This window comes from Hipposideros armiger, unplaced genomic scaffold (genome assembly GCF_001890085.2).
Source record: "Hipposideros armiger isolate ML-2016 unplaced genomic scaffold, ASM189008v1 scaffold_59, whole genome shotgun sequence".
Classification (NCBI taxonomy): domain Eukaryota; kingdom Metazoa; phylum Chordata; class Mammalia; order Chiroptera; family Hipposideridae; genus Hipposideros; species Hipposideros armiger.
Window position 1 is genome coordinate 2,505,051 of NW_017731409.1, and position 18,921 is coordinate 2,523,971.

Below are 18,921 nucleotides of genomic sequence, written 5' to 3' on the forward strand. Positions count from 1 at the left end.
TGAGTCCATTATGGTAACTTGTAAAATAAACACAGGAGAAAAGATTGCAAAGGGGAAATGATAATGGCTGCTAGTGTGGTAGAATTATGAATCCTTTTCTTTCTATGATGCATGGATTTGCTTCTTTTAAAACTAAATTTAGTCTGGATAAATATACAACACACCATTAATAGTGGCTTTCTCTAAGATGTGGGATGATGGGGGACTTTGCTTTCTAAACCATTCCTTTCTGTAATGTTTAAATTTCAGCTGTGAGCACATGTTACTTTTGTAATCAGAAAAAGTAATGAAGATATTTTTAAATGCTAGAATTAAATTAAAAAAAACAACAACTATATTTCCCAAGAAAGAGGAGAAGAGAAAGGCTGAGCTGGCTAGCTGTTCATACCTGCCCTCATCAGTGGTTAAGGGCCTGTGCCTATTTGGGCCCATTCATTCATTCATTCATTCATTCCAACAGTATTAGTGGGTCTTATTACCAGGCACCATTCAAGGCACTGGTTACCCAGCAGTAACAAGACAGAGCCCTTGCCTTTGTGGCGCTTTCATTCTAATTGGAGATAGACAATGAACAAGTAGCAAAATATCAGAAAGTGAAAGTGCTACAAAGAAACTAAAATGGGGTGAGTGATGGGGAGGCCATTTTGGACTGGAGATCAGAGGTCTCTGATGGGTGACAGTTGAGCTGAGACCTGAATGACAATAGTGAGGCAGCCACTGAGGTCTGGGAAGAGCCTTGCAGGCAACGCACAGGATGTCCCGCCTACGGTCCCCATCCATAGAGTGCCCTTTGCTGCTTGAGCCCTGGGGAACCTCTGTGCCAGGGCTGACTTTGTTCCGTAGCCCACTTACCCTCACTGCACCTGCTGGCTGGGATTTGCTTAGCATCTGAGGGCCTCTAAAATCCTCCCCTGCCTGCCACCCTGTGTGGAGCGGTTGCTCCCAACACTCTTGTCGGCTGGTATTCCAAGCACAGGGCTTCTCTGGGTAGCCTGCACGCTGGCTACTGCTCTTGGCTGGCAGGTCTGGGTCATTGGAGATTCCCAGCAGTCTTGGGGCAGGCTGGCAGTCAGGGAGGCTCTGGGTAATGTGTGTCCTTGTGAGGTGTCTTTGAATGGCACATGCCTCGAGGCCCAAAGAGGTGGCTGCTGCCATGGTCTTAACGGGGTCAGCTTGTGACCCTGGAGGACCTTCGTGTGCATCCTGCCAGAGCTGGGCCCAGAATAGAACTTGGTCTCTCAGAATAAGCTGAAAGACTTTGGTAGTTCTGACACCCAGTTCTGAGCTTCATTGATAATTTATCTCCCTAGAAGCTCACGTCCTTCTTGATTTCTGTTGTCTCTCCATATACCATCCCAACCTTCCAGAAGCAGAAACTCAGAAAATGGTAGTGCCCTCAGAGGAGCCTGTAGTCAGCCTCAAGCAGTGCGGTGTGTTGGTTGGGAGCGAAGGCTCTGGAGCTGGGTTTGAATCCCAGCTCCACCTTTTATAGCTGTAAGAACTTAGACTAATTACTTAGCCTTTCTCTGCCTCAATCTCCCCATCTGTCAAATGGGCTTGAGGGTTATCTGAGTTAATACATGGAAAGTGCTGAGAAGAGTGCCTGATTATTATCATTACTGCGACTTGGGAGGTGGAGGGAGAACCATCCCAGAGGCCTTTCCTGGGGGATGTCCACAGCAAGAGAGGGTGGAACTCTGGCATCTACCGGTGACTAGGGGCCAGCCAGTGACCACAGGTGTTTTCCCTCACTTGCTTTCCTTCTGACCCTGAAGCAAGCCCATGTTTTTCTTTCCTCGCCTCGACTTGATAACCACAGGGGAACTCAGGATAGCTTCAGACCTTGTGTCTTGCACCCAGATGCAACAACAGCTGCCCACCCCTCGTTGATTCCACTCACCTCCAGCACAGGACTCAGGTTATTCAAACTGTCCCCCGACTGTCTTGCCCTCGAGGTTCCCCTAGAAGGGCTGTGCATCTCCCCAGAGCATAGAACTGTAGTGACGTTGGTGCCTGGGGATAGGGAGTAAGATTTGGGAAGTAAATGGGGTAAAAGAGGAAGGCATGCCCAGCCTGGCTGCGTGGAAGGAGAAGCCCTTTTTCTAGCAAGAGGCTTCTCTGGACAGAAATTCCCAGAATCATTGTGTTGTGGCACCTCAACTTCCTGGAACAAAATGGGAGTTTTTGGCAAAACCAGGGACAGTCATCTCATCTGGTTTTGCCTCCAGCCTGTCTTGGGCTTTTATGGCGTTCTCTTTGCCCCTCTCAGCTGCTCACTCTGCTTTCTGCTACCCTAAGGGATAGCTCAGTAGGTAAGATAGTCCTAGGGAGCAGGGCTCTGAAAGCCAGCCCACTCCCTTCCAATCACCTGTCCCCTTGGTGGGGCGGGGCCCTTCCTGGAAAAGTCTCCTTGAGTTCTGGCCCTTGCTGGAACTCTGTGTTCCCAGGCCCTTTCATCAACAAGCATGAGGAGTTTCATCAACACTTGTGCTTGAGTGGTGTTCCCCAAAATCCGTCTTGTGAAACTGTCCACTGCTCTCCAAACTTTTTCCTGCTGCCTTCAGTCTTGCCCATGCTCTCCTCCTCTTTACTCCATCCTAAATTCGCTTTCCTGGGCTGTCCCATTTTTGTGTCATGGTCCTCAAGATAGCGTGTTTGTCACCAGGAGAAAGAGGCCAACATCCAGAGTGCTGCTGGTTCTTCCTGATGCCAGCTTTCCCAGGGCTCTGATCCCAGGGCTGAGCAAGGAGGTGCTGGAAGGGTCCAGGGCAAAGGGCTCGGGTGGGGGGAGGTCGGGGCAGAGGGTGTCTGTTTGGCCCAGCAGAGGGTGGGTGAGCCTGTCCTAGCTCAAAGTGTGAGCACAGTTCCTGTGGTTATTAGACATGGGTTTTGGGAGAGGAGTTCTGAAAATCCACCCGAGCTAATGCCTGCCTCTGATCTTAGCATCTGTCCCAACACAGTATGAGCTGCCATCCCAGCTGACAACACTCTCGTATCCCTGTTCCCTGTCTTTACCCCCAGCTCCTGGCCTCAGCCAGGACTTCAGGTTTCCCCCGTTTTTCTTGCGTGGACCAGACGTATTCTCCTGGCACGCCCCCTTAGACGCGGTCTGACCTTGCCTAAGCATGCTTTCCCGCCACCTATCTATGTTCTTCAAGGTATGGAAGGTTCCAGAAACGGAATCCAGGCCTCGGGCTCGTCCTGTTTTCTCCCCCATCCTCTCTTCTGCGCAGCAGCTTGCCTCTGTCTCCCTGTGACAGCTACCGCTTTCATATTGCTTCTGCTCATGGGGTTTGGGAGTCCAGCGCTTCCAAGTCACCTGCTCCCAGGGTGACTGGAGCCCTAATTTATTACTGACTGGAAAAACCACTCTTGGGAATCCCAAAAGTTGAGACCAAGAGGCAAGAGAGCAGGGTTTTAAAATCAGCATCAAGGTGGGAGGCTTACCTGAGTGACGAATCCACTAGTTATGTCAGACCGCTGCATGGCCCAGTGGGAAGCCCCTTTCCTGGATCCTGTGGGACCGAGGTGCCAGGGGTGTAAGTGAAGGTCAGACTCAAGTTCAAAGGGGCCTGAGTCGGGTGGGAGACAGAGTGGTCTGTCAGGGGTTCAGGGTGATGTCAGGGTGTGAGGAGCTGTGCCAGGAAGGCTGGCCCTTTCATTCCACCCTTCTTTTCAAGCCTGGCCTTCAAAGCGCCAGTTCTGAGAGTCCTCCTGGCTCAGCCACATGAAAGCTGGATGCTCATGTTGATTCTCCTCAGCTGAGTTTTTGTTCTCCCTCAGTCTGTATGTGTGGCTACTGTTTTCATGGGGTTATGTGGTGGCCAGGTTGGTGCTCTGGGCAGAGGCGAAGACCTGACCTGCTTGGCAAGGAAGGCTGCCCAGCCGCTAGTGAAGGCAGGGGCAAAATGACCCTGTCTCAGGTGGGAGGGGGCACTGTAAGCAGCAGAAGCCAACCAGGGAGGCTGGCTCTGTGCCGGAAATGATAGCACCCCTTCTTGAGCATTGGCTGTATTTTTAGTAGTATATACCTATTAGCTCATTTATCCTCACAACAACCCTCAGAAATAGGTACTCTTATTATCCTTACTTTACCTATAAGGAAACTGAGGCACAGAGAGGTCAGGTAAGATGCCCTAGATCCTGCAGGTGAGGGGTGTCAGCCAGGATGCAAACCCCCGCGTTTTGGATCTAGAGCCCCCGTGTCTAACCACTACACGCTGTGCAAACCTGTGAGGCATATTTTGCTGTTGGGGATGGCTCAGTGAGGGCAGTGGACAGCTCTGGAGTTGGAGGTGCTTAGGACAGTCTTCAGAGGAGGAGCTGGCTCTTGAAGGATTATGGGTTCATGGGCCACGGGTGGCAGTGGGGATAGCAGTGGTAGCATTTGGGAAGGGCAGCCCAGGTAGCGAAAACAGCAATGTAAAGACCTGGAAGACAGGATCTGAGGCAGAGGAGGGTCACCAATGGGCTTTCCCAGCCATCCCTAGGGGTTTCAGCCTTACGCTGTAGAAGTTAAAGATCCACTAATGGGCTTCAAGCGGGAGAAACATCGGACTTGCATTTTAGAAAGATTACTGTTTCTATACCCTCTTTCATAGTGTGCTGAGTGAATTGGAAAGGAGGGAGACGAGCGGGGAGATGATTAGAGTCATCCAGGTGAGAGCTGATGAGGGCTTGAACCAGAGTTGCAGTAATGAGAAAGAGAAATGAAGAGGAGATGAATTTCAAAGATATATAAGAGGTAGAAAGGACAGGAGCTAATGGGTGACTTGGAGCTTTGCCATGTGACTTGCTTCAGCCAAGATGTTAGTGGGCGTGACTTAGCCAGAGCCTTGAAAGGTGCTGGTGCAGCCGGGCTTGCTCACTCTTGTGCCTCTGCCCTTGCCATGAGAAGAGCATGCTGGGGTTAGTCCCCTGGGCCCAGGAGCAGGATGAGAGACAAGTGGAGCAGAGCCACAGCAGCCACGCATAGGACAGAGCCCCCAGAAGACTCATAGTCTCATGGTGGAAGTCTCGAGTTCCAAGATCTGCCAACCCACAGACTCGTGAGCTGTCATAATAAATTAAGGTAGATTTAAGCCACTGAGCTTTGGGATGATTTAGTAGGTAGCATATTGCTAACTGATAAAGAAATGTCTTTGTTCTCAAATGGAATGCTTACAGTGTGCCAGGCACGATTCTAGGCACTGGGATGCCGTGCTGAACCAGACAGACAAGGTCCTTACTCTCAGGGAGCTCAGGTTAGAGTGAGGATGAAGCAGAGGAAGCTGGAACGACGCCAGGGCCTCTGGGTGCGTGGTGGTATCAGTAATCAGGATGGGTCATAGGAGGAAAACAGGTTTTGGGGAAAAGATAATGAGTTTGATTTAGGAAAGGAATTTGAGGTGCCTATGGAACATTTAGGTGGAGGTGTCCAGCAAGGAGTGGGATATAGGGATGCAGAACACAGGAAAGATGTCTGGTGGGAGACTGAAAGTTATCAGCATAATAAAAGAGAAAAGCATCTGTACAAGAGAGACAGAATAAGGGCTGTGGATATTCAGAGGGAGAAGGGAAGACTTGCGGCGGGGAGGATGAAAAAGATTTTGTTCTGAAGGTAACCTGGAAGCTGGGCTCGTACCTGTGGTGGTGGAAGGAGACAGGCACACTAAACACCGTGGAGGTAAGACAGAGAGAGCTGGGCTGTGAGAAGAAGGCTGGAAAAGGTGACTGGAGTGAGATCGTGGAGAGCCTTTTGTGCCAGGCCAAGGATGCTGGAGGGTTTCAGTAGAAAATGAGGAGGGGCCGGTGAATGTTTTTGAGCAGCAGGTGACATTTGACACACATGTCTAGGAGATGGGCAGCTGTATACAGTGGGGTGTATTTTGAAGTAGAAACCAAGAGCTATGGGTGCTAGTCTCGGCTCGCGCATTCGCTGGCACTGGGATATGGGACAAATGACTTCTCTCCGAGCCCCAGCTGTCTCTCTTAAAAAATGGGAGAAAAACTACCTGCCCTTTCACATGACTCTTAATTGTGTGAGAACCAATGACAAAATGTGAATAAGAGTGCTTGGAAGGCCACAGAGGAATACACAAGGGTGGGTATTATTGTGATTACGCCTGCTGTGGCTGAAAGATGCGACTGGGGTTCCCAGACAGACAGGCAGACTGCAGATGTCATCTTTTTAAAAATATTTTTTTCAATTATGGTGGACATGCAATATTATACTATTTTTAGGTGTATGACATAGTGATTAGACATTTATATGACTTACAAATTGGTCGCCCTGATAAATCCAGTACACATCTAACACCATACACAGTTATTATACTACTGACTATATTCCCTATGCTAGACTCGACATCCCCATGACTATTTTGTAACTGCCAATTAGTACCTCTTAATCCCCTCCCTCATCACCTGCCTTCCCAACATCCCCCCCATCCTGAAACAATCAAAATGCTTTCTGTATCTATGAGTTTGTTTCTGTTTTGATTGTTCATTTATCCTGTTCCTTAGATTCCACATATAAGTGATCATATAACATTTGTCTTTCTCTGTCTGACTTACTCCACTCAGCATAATACCCACTAGATCAGCAGTTCTCAACCTTTCTAATGCCGTGACCCCTTAATACGGTTCCTCATGTTGTGGTGACCCCCAACCATAAAATTATTTTTGTTGTTACTCTATAACTGTAATTTTGCTACTGTTATGAATCATAATGTAAGTACCTTTTTGTTTTCCGATGGTCTTAGGCGACCCCTGTGAAAGGGTTGTTTGACCCCCAAAGGGTCGCAACCCACAGGTTGAGAATCGCTGCACTAGATCCATCCAAGTTGTTGCAGATGTCATTCTTTTTGATGGCTGAGTTACAATATCCATTTTATATATATATATATATATATATATATATATATATATATATATATATATATCTCTTTATTCATTCATCAATTGATGGACACCCAGGCTGAGTCCACATCTTGGCCATTCTAAGCAATGCTGTAATGAATATATGGATGTACATGTCCCTTCAAAGTAGTGTTTTGGGTTTTTTCAGATACATACCCACAAGTGGAATTTTTGAGTCCTTCTTTGTTTCTTGTTACACTTTTGGTTTAAAGTCTATTTTAGCTAAGTTTTCTACCTCAGGTTTTTGTTTTTGTTTCCATTTTCATGAAATATCTTTTTCCATCTCTTTAGTTTCAGTCTGTGTGTATCTTTCAATCTGAAGTGAGTCTCTTGTAGGCAGCATATGTAAGGGTTTTGTTTTCTTATCCATTCAGTCACCCTATGTCTTTAGATTGGAACATTTAATCCATTTACATATAAAGTAATTGTTGATAGGTATGTAGTTACTGCAATTTTATTACTCATATTTTTTATCTTTTTCTTCTTAAAGAAGTCCCTTTAACATTTCTTGTAATATTGACTTGGTGGTGATTAACTCTTTTAGCTTTTTCTGGTCTGGGAAGTTCATTATCTGTCCTTTCATTCCAAATGATAGATTCACCGGGTAGGATAATCTTGTTGTAGGGCTTTGCTTTTCATCACTTTGAATATTTCATGCCAATCCCTTCTGGCCTGCAAAGTGTCTGTTGAGAAATCAGCTGAGAGTCTTAGGGGAGCTCCCTTGTAGGTAACTAACTGCATTTCTCTTGCTGCTTTTAAGGTCTTCTGTTTGTCTTTAATCTTTGGCATTTTAATTATGATGTGTCTTAGTGTGGGCCTTTTTGGGTTCATCTTGTTTGGGACTTTCTGCACTTCCTAGGCTTGTATGTCTATTTCCTTCACCAGGTTAGGGACGTTTTCTATCATTATTTCTTCAAATAGGTTTTCAATTCCTTGCTCTCTCTCTTCTCCTTCTGGTCCCCCTGTGATGTGAATGTTGGTATGCTTGATGTTGTCCCAGAGGCCCCTTAAACTATCCTAATTTTTTCTTTTTCCTTTTTGCTATTATGATTGTGTTTTTGCTGCCTTTTCTTCCAAATCACTGATTTGAACCTCTGCTTCATGTAATCTACTGTGGATTCCTTCTAATGTATTATTCACTTCAGCTGTTGTAGTCTTCATTTCTGACTGGTTCTTTTTTATGTTTTATATCTCCATTTTTATGTTTTCTATATCTTTGTTGAAGTTTTCCCTGAGGTCATTGAGCATCCTTGTAACCAGTGTTTTGAACTCTGCATCTGACAGATTGCTCATCTCCATTTTGTTTAGTTCTTTTTCTGGAGTTTTGTTCTGTTCTTTCATTTGGGACATGTTTCTTTGTCTCCTCATTTTGGCTGCCTCCCTGTGTTTGTTTCTATATTAGGTAGGGCTGCTATGTCTCCTAGTCTTGGTAGAATGGCCTTATGAAGTAGGTGTCCTGTGGGGCCCAGTGGCACAGTCTACCTGGTCACCAGAGCCAGGTGTTCCTTGTGTGGGTTGTGTGTGCCCTCCTGTTGAAGTTGAACCTTGGTTGCTGTTTGCACATCAGTGGGAGGGATTGACCCTCAGGCTGATTGGTTGTGAGGACTGGCTGTGACTACAGTGGAGGAGCTGTTGTACAGTTACTGACCCTGTGGATCAGGATTTACCTTAGCAGGGCTCTGGTGCCTTCCCAGTCTGCCCTTTGGGTGTGTCTTTTGTGGATGTGGTTGTTTGGTGCTCTGGTGTGGTCTGAAGCTGGCCACTAGGAGTGTTGATTCTGGGGTCTCATGGGAGGGGCTTTGTTGCTGGCCAAGTTCAGCTGCTCCCTGTGCCCTGCCTGGGGCAACTTGGTATGAGCTACAAAGTGATCTACAGATGGTTGCCACTTGTGCTGGGCTTGGAGGTGCCTGGGAGAACCTAAGCTGTGAAGTGAGGCTGGCTACCACTAGTTTCAGACTTGGGGATTCTTAGCAAGAGGTATAGGACATGCTGAGGTCAGTTGCTTCTTGTTTGGGGTTTGTGAACCTTTGAGAGATTTTAGGAGAGTCTGCAGCATGAGCCAAGACAGGCTGTTGGTATGGACAAGACACTAGAAGTTATGTGTGGGGGACCCTCAAGTTGGGTGGGGTGAGGTCTCGAGGAATCACCAGGGCAGCACAAAGGGTGTTAGCCAGATTCATGGAAACTCAGATATGTCACCAGTTCTGTCTGCATGGTGGGTGGGAGCACGCTCAACAAAGGAGCTTTGGCTTCTGCCAGCACTTCTGTGTGGGAGAAAGCTTCCCCTCCTGCCCTTGCCTTGAAGCCAGACAATTCAGTTCCTTTTCATACATCCCTGGCAACTTTTGAGCTGCTGCCCCAGTGCTAGAGCTCAGAACAAGTGATTCCATCAGCGAGTAAGTCCATGCACAGGCCCTTTAAGAGGAACGCCTGGAACACTGGCTGCTCACTGTCTCACTCAGCCACAGTGTCCGCTGGTTTTCACAGACAGAAGCTGTGGGGACTTCTTTTCCTGGCTCTGGAACCCTGGGCTGGGGAGCCTGGTGTGGGGGGGCTGGGACTCCTCACTCCTCAGGAAGGACCTCCACAGCTGAGATAACCCTCCTGATTTTTAACCACCACATGTGGGTATAAGGACCAGCCCGTTCCACGTCTCCACCCCTCCTACCTAAATGTCGTCTTGTTAACCTCTGACCCATCTCCCACCTTAGAGAAGGTATTGACAGTGATGTCAAACCTGGTGTCCACTGGCATCTGGCAGAGCTGGGATTTGTGTTCTCCTGCTCTGCCTTTCCTATTCTTGCTACAGCCCTGAACTCCCCGACCCAACCCTCTGCATAAACAACATGTGTCGTTTAAAGAGTGCCTGCTCAGGAGAGGCCTCTGCCACAGCTACAGAATAGAAGCCTGGAAACAGTTGCTGCCCTCAAGGAGTACACAGGCTAGTTGGATCAAAGGGCATGTGCCTCAAAATAGTAAATAGGGTGACATTTGATAAAGGGCCAAATGAGTGGTGCAGACAGTTGCTGGTGAAGAGTGAGGAGAAATTGGAGAGGCCCATAGGCTGGGCCAGTCTTTGGGCAAGGAGGACAGGGCCTTGAAGACTGGCCAGGTTTAAAAGAGAGGATTGCGTGGGGAGGGGGAGACACAAGACGTGGAGGGAAGACTCTCTCCTCTGTCAGCCCACTGGTTTCCTCGCAATGTTGAAACTAAACACCAAACCCCCGCTTAATGGAGCAGTTAAAGACAAATGTGACCACAAAGAGCTACCGCCTCACATCCATTAGGATGGCCATCATCAGAAAACCAGAAAATAACAAGTGCTGGCAAGGATGTGGAGAAATTGGAACCCTTGTGCATTGCTGGTGGGAATGTAAAATGGTGCAGTCTCTATGGAAAATAGCAAGGCCATTCCTCAAAAAATAAAACTTGAATGATCATATGATCCAGCAATTCTACTTCTGAGTATATACCCAAAAGAGTTGAAAGCAGGGGCTCAAGCAGATATTTGCACACCCATGTTCCTAGCAGCATTAGGCACAATAGCCAAAGGTGGGAACAACCCATTAATGGATGAATGAATAAGCAAAATGTGATATATCGAGATAGACAAATCACAATGGAATATTATTCAGCCTTAAAAGGGAAAGAAATTCTGACACATGCTACAATATAGAAGAACCTTGAAGTTATTATGCTAAGTGAAAGAAGCCAGCCACAAAAGGACAAATATTGTATGATTCCACTCAAATGAGTTACCTAGAGTAGTCAACTTTATAGACAGAAAGTAGACTGGTGGCCAGGGTCTGGGGAGGGGATGAGAGTTAGTGTTTAATGAACATGGAGTTTCAGTTTGGGATGATGAAAAAGGTTTGGAGATGGATGGTGGTGGTGGTTGCACAACAGTATGAATATGCTTACTATCACTTAATTGTACACTTAAAAATGCCTAAAATGGTAAATTTTATGTTGTGTGTTTGTGAACACACACACATAAAAGATAAATGTGATAGCTTGCTTAGAAAGATATCAGAAATATGATGTGGAACTGCTTAAGAAGTTGCGGGGAGAGATGGGGACCCCAGTGGATGAGCCTGGTGAGAAATCAGCTAGTAGCCTAGAAATGGGGGTTATCGGTGGGCCAGGACACCTGACGCACTGACCACAGATAATTCAAAAAAATTCTTACAGGGAGTGTATTAGACACTTCCTTCCAAGTAGCATTCGAGTAGAGTTACTCAGAGGAAGCCAGTGGGGTTGTTTGTTTTCTTGCTTTTATTTCTCATGCCCACATGGCCAAGGTAAGGAATGTGGAATAAAGTGATGAACAGGGAATAAGGTCAAGATTATGGTTGGTAACCCAAGAAAAGATAGAGGCACGTTTGAAACCCATTCCACCCAGGTCACTTCAGAGACTTGGGCTGGCTGGTGGGAAGGCAGCAGGAGAGCCTCTCTGCCTCCCCACGTCCCTCTCTCCCTCACTTGTCTCCTTTGTATCCCCAGTAGCTGGCTCCAGTCTGAGCCATGGCTTCCGCGGAGCCCCTGACAGCGCTGTCTCGCTGGTACCTGTATGCTATCCACGGCTACTTCTGCGAGGTGATGTTCACGGCGGCCTGGGAGTTCGTGGTGAACTTTAACTGGAAGTTCCCAGGGGTCACGAGTGTGTGGGCGCTCTTCATCTACGGCACGTCCATTCTGATCGTGGAGCGCATGTACCTGCGACTGCGGGGCCGCTGCCCGCTGCTGGTGCGCTGCCTCATCTACACGCTTTGGACCTACCTGTGGGAGTTCACCACCGGCTTCATTCTGCGCCAGTTCAACGCCTGCCCCTGGGACTACTCCCAGTTCGACTTTGACTTCATGGGCCTCATCACCCTGGAGTACGCTGTGCCCTGGTTCTGTGGGTCCCTCATCATGGAGCAGTTCATCATCCGCAACACCCTCCGCCTCCGCTTTGACAAGGATGCAGAGCCCGGGTTGCCCGGAGGCCCCCTGGCCCTGGCCAATGGCCACATCAAGACTGATTGAGTGGGGGGGCTTGTGGGGGGGGTGTGGAGGTGGGGTCACTCATGGACCCTGTGGAGAAAGGTACCAAGCTGGTGGCGTTGCTCCTCCTGTACAGCACAAGCCCTGCCCCATACCGGCCTCATTCCTGTAGGGCACACACTGCCCCCATTACCTCCACCGTGGGTGGGTGTTGGGGTCATGGTCAGGTGTTGGGGGCGGGGTGTGGAGGCAGCAGAAGGACTTTGGAAATAGTCCATGGAACTCCGTCCAGCTCAGAGGCAGGCGGCAGGAGACCTGTGGCTTAGCAACGACCAGGCTACATGGGTGACTTTGGAAGCAGCAGGCCCTGTCCTGGCTAAGGGACTCAGAAGTGGGGCAAAAGGGGAGGCCAGGTCTGAGGAGGCTTTGGGCTGCTGCCTCGGCCACCTGGTGCCCTCTCACCTGGTTTAGTTGGGCTTTGGCTGGTTCCATTAGGCAATATTCAGGTGCTTGCTTGCAACCAATACCTCCCCGGGGGACTGCTGAGCTGCAGCCTAAGGAGAGACGGCAGCCAGGAGGCTGCTTGGCAGCCATGCTGGTCTGCAAGGGCTGGGAGGCCTGCCCTCGGCTCCTCTCCCCCCCCCCCAGGGCCCCACGCTGCTTTCTTGGCCTTCTGGGGGCCCCCTGGTGCTGGATTCCCACCAACTTTGGTCTTTTGGAGGTTTCAATCCCTGTGTGTTTGGTGGCGTTTCCCCCCTTTTCTCTCTTATTTTCAAGGCCTTTATCTATGTCAATCACCCCACCAATACCCAACCCCAACCCCAACTCCCCAGCCAACATAGCAGCTACCAGAGATAGAACCCTGAGACAGACCCTGCCTGCCCTCCACAGCCTTCCCTCCGCTACTACCCCAGTCTGGTGGGCTGTGCAGTGCCCCTGGTGCTCTCCTCCATCCATGCCGCCTCCCCACAGTGGCCCAGCGAAAACGCGAATGATACCCGCAACACACAGTCAGGCCAAGATGGGCCTCACAGATCCACAAATGGGGACCTAAAGACAAATCAGTGTGTATGTGTGGTGGGGGGAGGGAAGGGCGTACCTGACTGGTTTATTTCAAGCCAGTCAGGGGCAATCTAGCATTCTAGGGGATGGAAGAGCAGTATCCACTGTTGGAGACCCATGGAGAATGAGGGAGTGAGAAAAAGATGAAGGCCTCTCAGCTTTGGGAGGTCTTTGGAGCATCCTTGGTGGGAAGGGGTCAGTTCTGGTTCTGCCATAGCCCCAGCCCTGCAGCAAAACCTCCTCAGGACTACCCACTCCACATCCCTCTCAGCAATGCTGACACTTTGAGCTTGCTCCTTAAACAGTATTAACCCTGCCACACTCATGAGCATTGTCATCTTGGTTGGCCTGCCTTCCCCTATGACAGGTATGTTGCTGGCAGTGGACAGGTGAAATCCTCATTCCAGCCCACTTCCAGCTCTGCCCCTACTCCCCAACGGGAGGGGTCCATCAGAACGCAGCCTATCCCATGGTACGCCATCTCTTCTTGACCACACTAGGACTCTTAGGTAGAAAGTAGCCTTTCCTTTTTTACAGAACATTAAAAAGTGATTAACATCACCTGTGGAGAGAATCTCCTCTTCCTTGCTATGTTGCTCCATCTAGATTGTGTAGACAGCACCGGGCCAGGACAGGTGGGATGGGCGTGGGCAGGAGTCATGTCCCAGAGTGGGAGAAAGGCTGGGAGACTCTGCCTTTGGTAGGGCTGCTTTCTGCAGCTGACCCTGTCCTGGACAGGATGAAGAGCATTTCCCAGACTCTGTGTCCTGGGCAGGCTCCTCAAATCCAGGCACGAACTACATTCCGCAGGGACCAGCCCTACCTTTGATTTTACAGTGGCCCCAATTCCAAGGCTTTGGGGCTTCCAGGGATCCAGGCTTCCAGTGAGGTTAGGTGGTTTTCTATCAACAGATGGAGGGAATTCCAGAGGAAGAATATTGTCCGGCTTCCCGGTTCCCTCTGTCATTGTTTCCTTGGTACTCTCCCCCAACCAGGGGGATCTCAGGCTCCTGGATCCCAACACCCCTGCGGCCCCCCATGTGAGCCCCTAGACCTCACAGCCCACCTTTGCTCTCCCCTTCCATGGTGGAATCTGGTGGTCAGCTTGGTGATGTCTCCCAGCATAAGGCCTCCAGAATTCTCAACCTGATCAAGCCCTTGGATGGCCCACCAGGTCTGGCCACTCCTGATGTTGCCCTATGGGCATTCCTTGGCACCACCTTCTCTCTAGGCCCTATAAACTTCCAAATATAGGGGGTTCCAGAGTAAACCTGCCCGCCTGGCACTGTGTTTCTGCTTCTTTCAGGGGCCACATGGCTCCTATTGTCGCTTGTAGGGCACAGATCCCCCCAGCAAAGGGAGGCAATAAGTCAGGGCTTGACCACAGGGTCTGTTGGTTCAGAGCTCGCCAGTGATAGCCTAGACTTCAGCTCTTCTTTTTTGGGTATCTTCAGGGCCCCAAATCCCTTAGTGCCCAGGGACTAAAACTTCGGAGTAATCCCAGCCCTGCTGAGCAGTGGGGGTGCTGGGAGGGGGAGTCGGCTTGCTGTTTATGAATCTCTGGTACTCTGGGCCTCTGTCCACTGGCCACAGCAGCATCGTGAGCTACAGATCGCCATGTGTGCTGCCCTGCATGGTTGAACCGCTTCTGATGTCTGCTAGGCATCCTGTCCCTTGTGCCCTGTTCCCTCTGATGCCAGTGAGTCACAATGGCATCACAATAGCCTATGCTTATTCTCAGCAATAATTCCTAGGGAGTGCCCATGAGTCTTGTTGTCCTGGTCCCTTGCCCTCTGCATGGGTCTCCTGGGGAGGCAGCCACTGAGTGGGTCGGTTCACGAGAACCTGTATTTATGAAGCTCTGGGCTGTACAGACATAATTGCAGGGGATGCAGAGGGAGGCCCAGCCCCAGAGGAGCTATGGCTAAGGCAGGGAGAGTACCTTCCACCCTGGGGCCACCCTAGACTTGTTCCTGTCTCTGCAAAGGGCTTTTGAGGTGGGTGGGACTGTCTCCCACCCCTGGCAGCTATTCGGAAGGACACACAGCTGGTTTGTGCACCCATTGCCTGCTCTGTCTCCGTTGGTCTCTTTGTCTCTTTCTTTTCACATTCATGCACATAAAATATACTGGTGTTTGTGTTCCAGGACTGGTTCTGACCCATCTCTGTTTCTTCTATTTTGGAGCCCCTTTTCTAGAGGTTGCTGGAGGCCAGGCCCTTTACACCCTGGCATCATGCTGTCCTGAACCAAGAAGATTGCTGGGTGGAGTCACCCTGTGGGGAGGGCAGCTGGTACTTTTGCCAGTCTTCTTCACTGTCTCTGCTCTGGCCCTCTCTGGTAACCTGAGTTCTCCACCCAACCCCCCAACCCCCACCAGCAGCATAATCTGCTCCAGACCTTACTTTGGTCCCAGGCTACAAGGCAGATGGGGGAGTCCTGGGCAATATCCAGGACAACTCAAAGGCATTCTCGCATTTTCTCCAGTCTGAGATAGGCACATTCCCTATTTTATAGCAGAGGTCTGGTGGCAACCAGCTTGCAACCCCGATTTACTATGTCATTCATTTGTTTCAATGTAAGCAGAAGACACTTTTGGAAGGATTTGTGATGAGTCAGGTATCCTTTTGTACTTTGATGAGATTTGGATGTCAGTTAGAGTCCAGCCCATCCAAATGCTATTCACAAAGAGAGATTAGTGTTTAGGAGTGGGAGAGTTGGGGGAGAGATGGGGTTATGAGGAAGGAGGTATGGGAGGCCATTTTAGCCAAGACAAACAATTGGCACAAGGATCCCTCTTTGTGGAGGGAGGGTTGTGAAATTTCGGCCTCTTGCAACCCTGGGTTTAAGGTCAACACCTCTCCCTCTTACATACATTTTGTTTATGCTCTGGGCCTTTTCCCTTTGACCCTATTTCCTTCTCTTGAGATTAATCCTGGGCCCCTAACTGTAGGTGTTCTCAGAGGGTTTGAAGCTACCAGATGATATCTTTCTCCTTCCGAAAACTCAGATGGGCCTGAGAATTGACCTGGTTAGTTATTCAGTTTCTTATTGGACAGCTACAGTGAGTGAGCTGGGGACCAGGCTGGATATTGGGGAGCTCGCTGAGGAGAAGGACGCTGCATGGATGCTCACGCAGATTGTTATATCACTATGATGTTGATAGTCCTCCAAAGAAGAAGTCCCCAACAGAGGACTCTGACTCGTCTACAGGGATAGGAAAGGGTTCCCCAGGGAAGAGACACTGCAGACCTGAATGTTGAGAGTGGGCTGGCTTCTCGCTGTCTGGAAATGCAGATGCTGACCGTGCCCTGGGAGTTGCCTAAATGGGTACAGTGCAAAACAGAGCCAGCACACAGTGGGTGCTCTAAAGAACTCTCGATAAATGAAGTCTTGTGGATGGTCAGCCTCAGTAAGCCTACCCTAAAGGCCAGGCTAAATGTTTTAGAGCACCAAAGCTCCTTTGGGAAACTGAAGCTAGGAATCCTGTATGAACAACCACCCCTGCCATACCTGTGCCTACCACCACAGAGCAACTCACTGTCCTACTTTCCATTTCCAAACTATTAGTTCCTGCAGAGCCCTGCCCGCATCCCAGCTTCACTCAGTTTTTGCACCTTGGCCAAAGACCCAGCTCCATTGATCTGTCTGTCCATTGCTTCACGCTGGGGATACACTTCCTTGATGTGGGAAAAAATGTCCTTTCAGTGCCAAGCGGTGCAGAGAAGGGTCCACTGATGCCTGATCTGGCTCCTTGCCTGTCACCATCACAACTTCCAAACAGAAAGGAGGCTTTCTGCTTTATCAGGGTCTGCTGATGACGAAGCGTCCTGAGGCTGAAACTTCTGAGTTTGAGAATGGGGTTATATTAGTTTTCTAGGGCTACAATAACAAAGTATCACAGATAGGGTGGCCTAAAGCAACAGAAATATATTCTCTTACAATTCTGGAGGTCAGAAGTCCAAAATCAAGGTGTCAACAGGAAGCTCTGGAGGCTTTAGGGGAGAATCATTCTGTGTCTTGTCCAGCGTCTGTGGCATTTCTCGGCTTCCTATGGCAGCATCACCCCAAGCTCTGCTCTGTGGCCATGCGGCCTCTTCCTCTTCTGCCTCTTCTAAAGACATTTACCATTGGATTGAAGGCTCATCTAGATAATCCAGGATGACCTCATCACAAAATCCTTAATTTAATTATACCTGCAAAGACCCTTTTTCCAAATAAAGTCACATTTGCGTGTTCCAGTGATTTGGATGTGGACATTATCTTTTGGCGGGGGGCACCCTTCAACCCACCAGGGGGGTTAAGAAGGAAGATTTCTGTTGAAGTCCTTGTATCCTGTACCCATTTAGGAATTCATTAAGAGAGAGAGAGCTAGAATACAGTGTGGGGTAACCCAGGAGAGAACTCAAGGATTTAGGTTGAGGATGGAGCTCTGCATCCCAAGACACATCCTATAGCTGCTGTGATTTTTCTGTTTAGATATAGATCTGACCATCCCCCCCCCGCTTCCCCCCCGCAGAAGCTTTAGTGGTTTCCCAATACCTTGAGGATCAAGCTCACCGCCCTAGCAAAGTTTACACAGCCCTTTGTGATTTGGCCTCATTTCTCGCCTCCCCCTCAATCTCATGCAATCCAGGGAGAATGACTTGTAGTTTCCCCAGCAGCTCCATGATCATTGCCTCTGGGTCTCCAGCCCCTGTGTTCCTCTCCCTGGAACACTCTCATTTCTTCTCTTAGCCCAACTACGACTGATGAGCTCACTTACAGCCAGCAACTTTGGGCTCTGTTTACTTTGAGCTCTCCCTGGCCCCAGCTCTCAATTTAGTTCAGGCAAACTCAGGATGAGAGGTGTCTCCCTGGAAACTATCCATGTGTGGCCCACCAGCAGCAGTAGCTAAGTTCTCCCAGTGCTGTTGGTGCAGCCGACTTCCATTTGCACATTCACCCTACCATGTGTCAGGTTTGGAGCAAAGCCTATGGGACAGTGGTGAACAAGGCAGACTCAGTCCCTGTCCTCCCTGCGTGACGCCTTCACCTGACTTACAGGATGCTGAGAATTCTGATGGGCTGACTTAGGGGACAAGGAATTAACTTCATTTAGGGGGTCAGGAAATATTTGTATGTCTGATATAGCCAGGGGGAGGGGTGACGTGGGAGGTGCGGTGAAGAGCAGACCTCCAGGTAGAAAAGACATGTGCAAAAGCTGGGAACCCAAAGAGAGCAGGGTACTCATGGGTTTGCAGAAGCAGCCAGGGGTGAATGATGGAGTCCACAGGAAGCCAGGCCTGGATCATAATGTCTGTAAACCAAGGCAGGGAGAGACATGATAAACAGACAAGAAATAACAGGTTGTAATACATTCAAGCAGAGAGTTGTGCAAATGAACGGGAACGCCTTTAGATTGGGTGGCCCCAAAAGTTCTTTGGGAAGAGATAATATTTGGGTTGAGACCTGGATAATAAGGAGAGTCAGCCATGTGAACATAAGGAAAGAGTATTTCATGCAGAGGAAAGAGCTAGGACAAAAGCCCAAAGATGGGGATGAGTTTAGATAGTCTGAGAAGTAGATGAAAGGCTGGTATGGCTGGAGCTTGGTGAGAAAGGGGGTGAGGAGGAATATAGCATGTAGGTGATAGAGATGGGCCGGGGTCAGAGTGTAGGGCTCTGGAGGCCTGCTGGGAGGAGATAGGGAGAGGTGGCTGTGAGATCTTTTAAGGACAGAGAATTGCTGGGCCTGGCCCAGCCCCTTTCAGGGAACACCTCCTGAGGGCCAGGGCCAGGCATGGGAAAACTGTAGGCAGAGCCTGAGGTCCCATATACCACTAGCATCTGTCCTTTTAGAGGCTGGGTCATGGCTGGGTGTCAGCATAACTAAAAGGTGGGTCTGTTTGCTTTCTGCAAACCCTTCTCTCTACCTGTATGTAAGCCCTTATCTCTCTCTCTCTCTCTCTCTCTCTCTCTCTCTCTCTCTCTCTC

The 18,921-nt window shown here is 49.3% G+C and overlaps 1 protein-coding gene across 8 annotated transcripts in view; it reads left to right on the forward strand.

Annotated features, from left to right (window-relative positions):
• The window catches only part of TMEM229B (transmembrane protein 229B), a 43,344-nt gene extending 28,243 nt beyond the window's left edge, over positions 1–15,101 (forward strand). For 2 of the 8 annotated variants that reach the window (XM_019641376.1, XM_019641375.1), the window contains one exon: positions 11,404–15,101. In XM_019641376.1, coding sequence (XP_019496921.1) covers positions 11,425–11,928 — 504 coding nt within the window. In that variant the 5' untranslated portion in view covers positions 11,404–11,424 and the 3' untranslated portion in view covers positions 11,929–15,101. Of the gene's footprint in view, positions 1–4,661; positions 5,072–5,599; positions 5,666–11,403 lie in introns of those variants that run through there. The other 6 variants (XM_019641373.1, XM_019641374.1, XM_019641379.1 and 3 more) reach the window with 6 other exon arrangements.
• Positions 15,102–18,921: the final 3,820 nt, after the last annotated feature.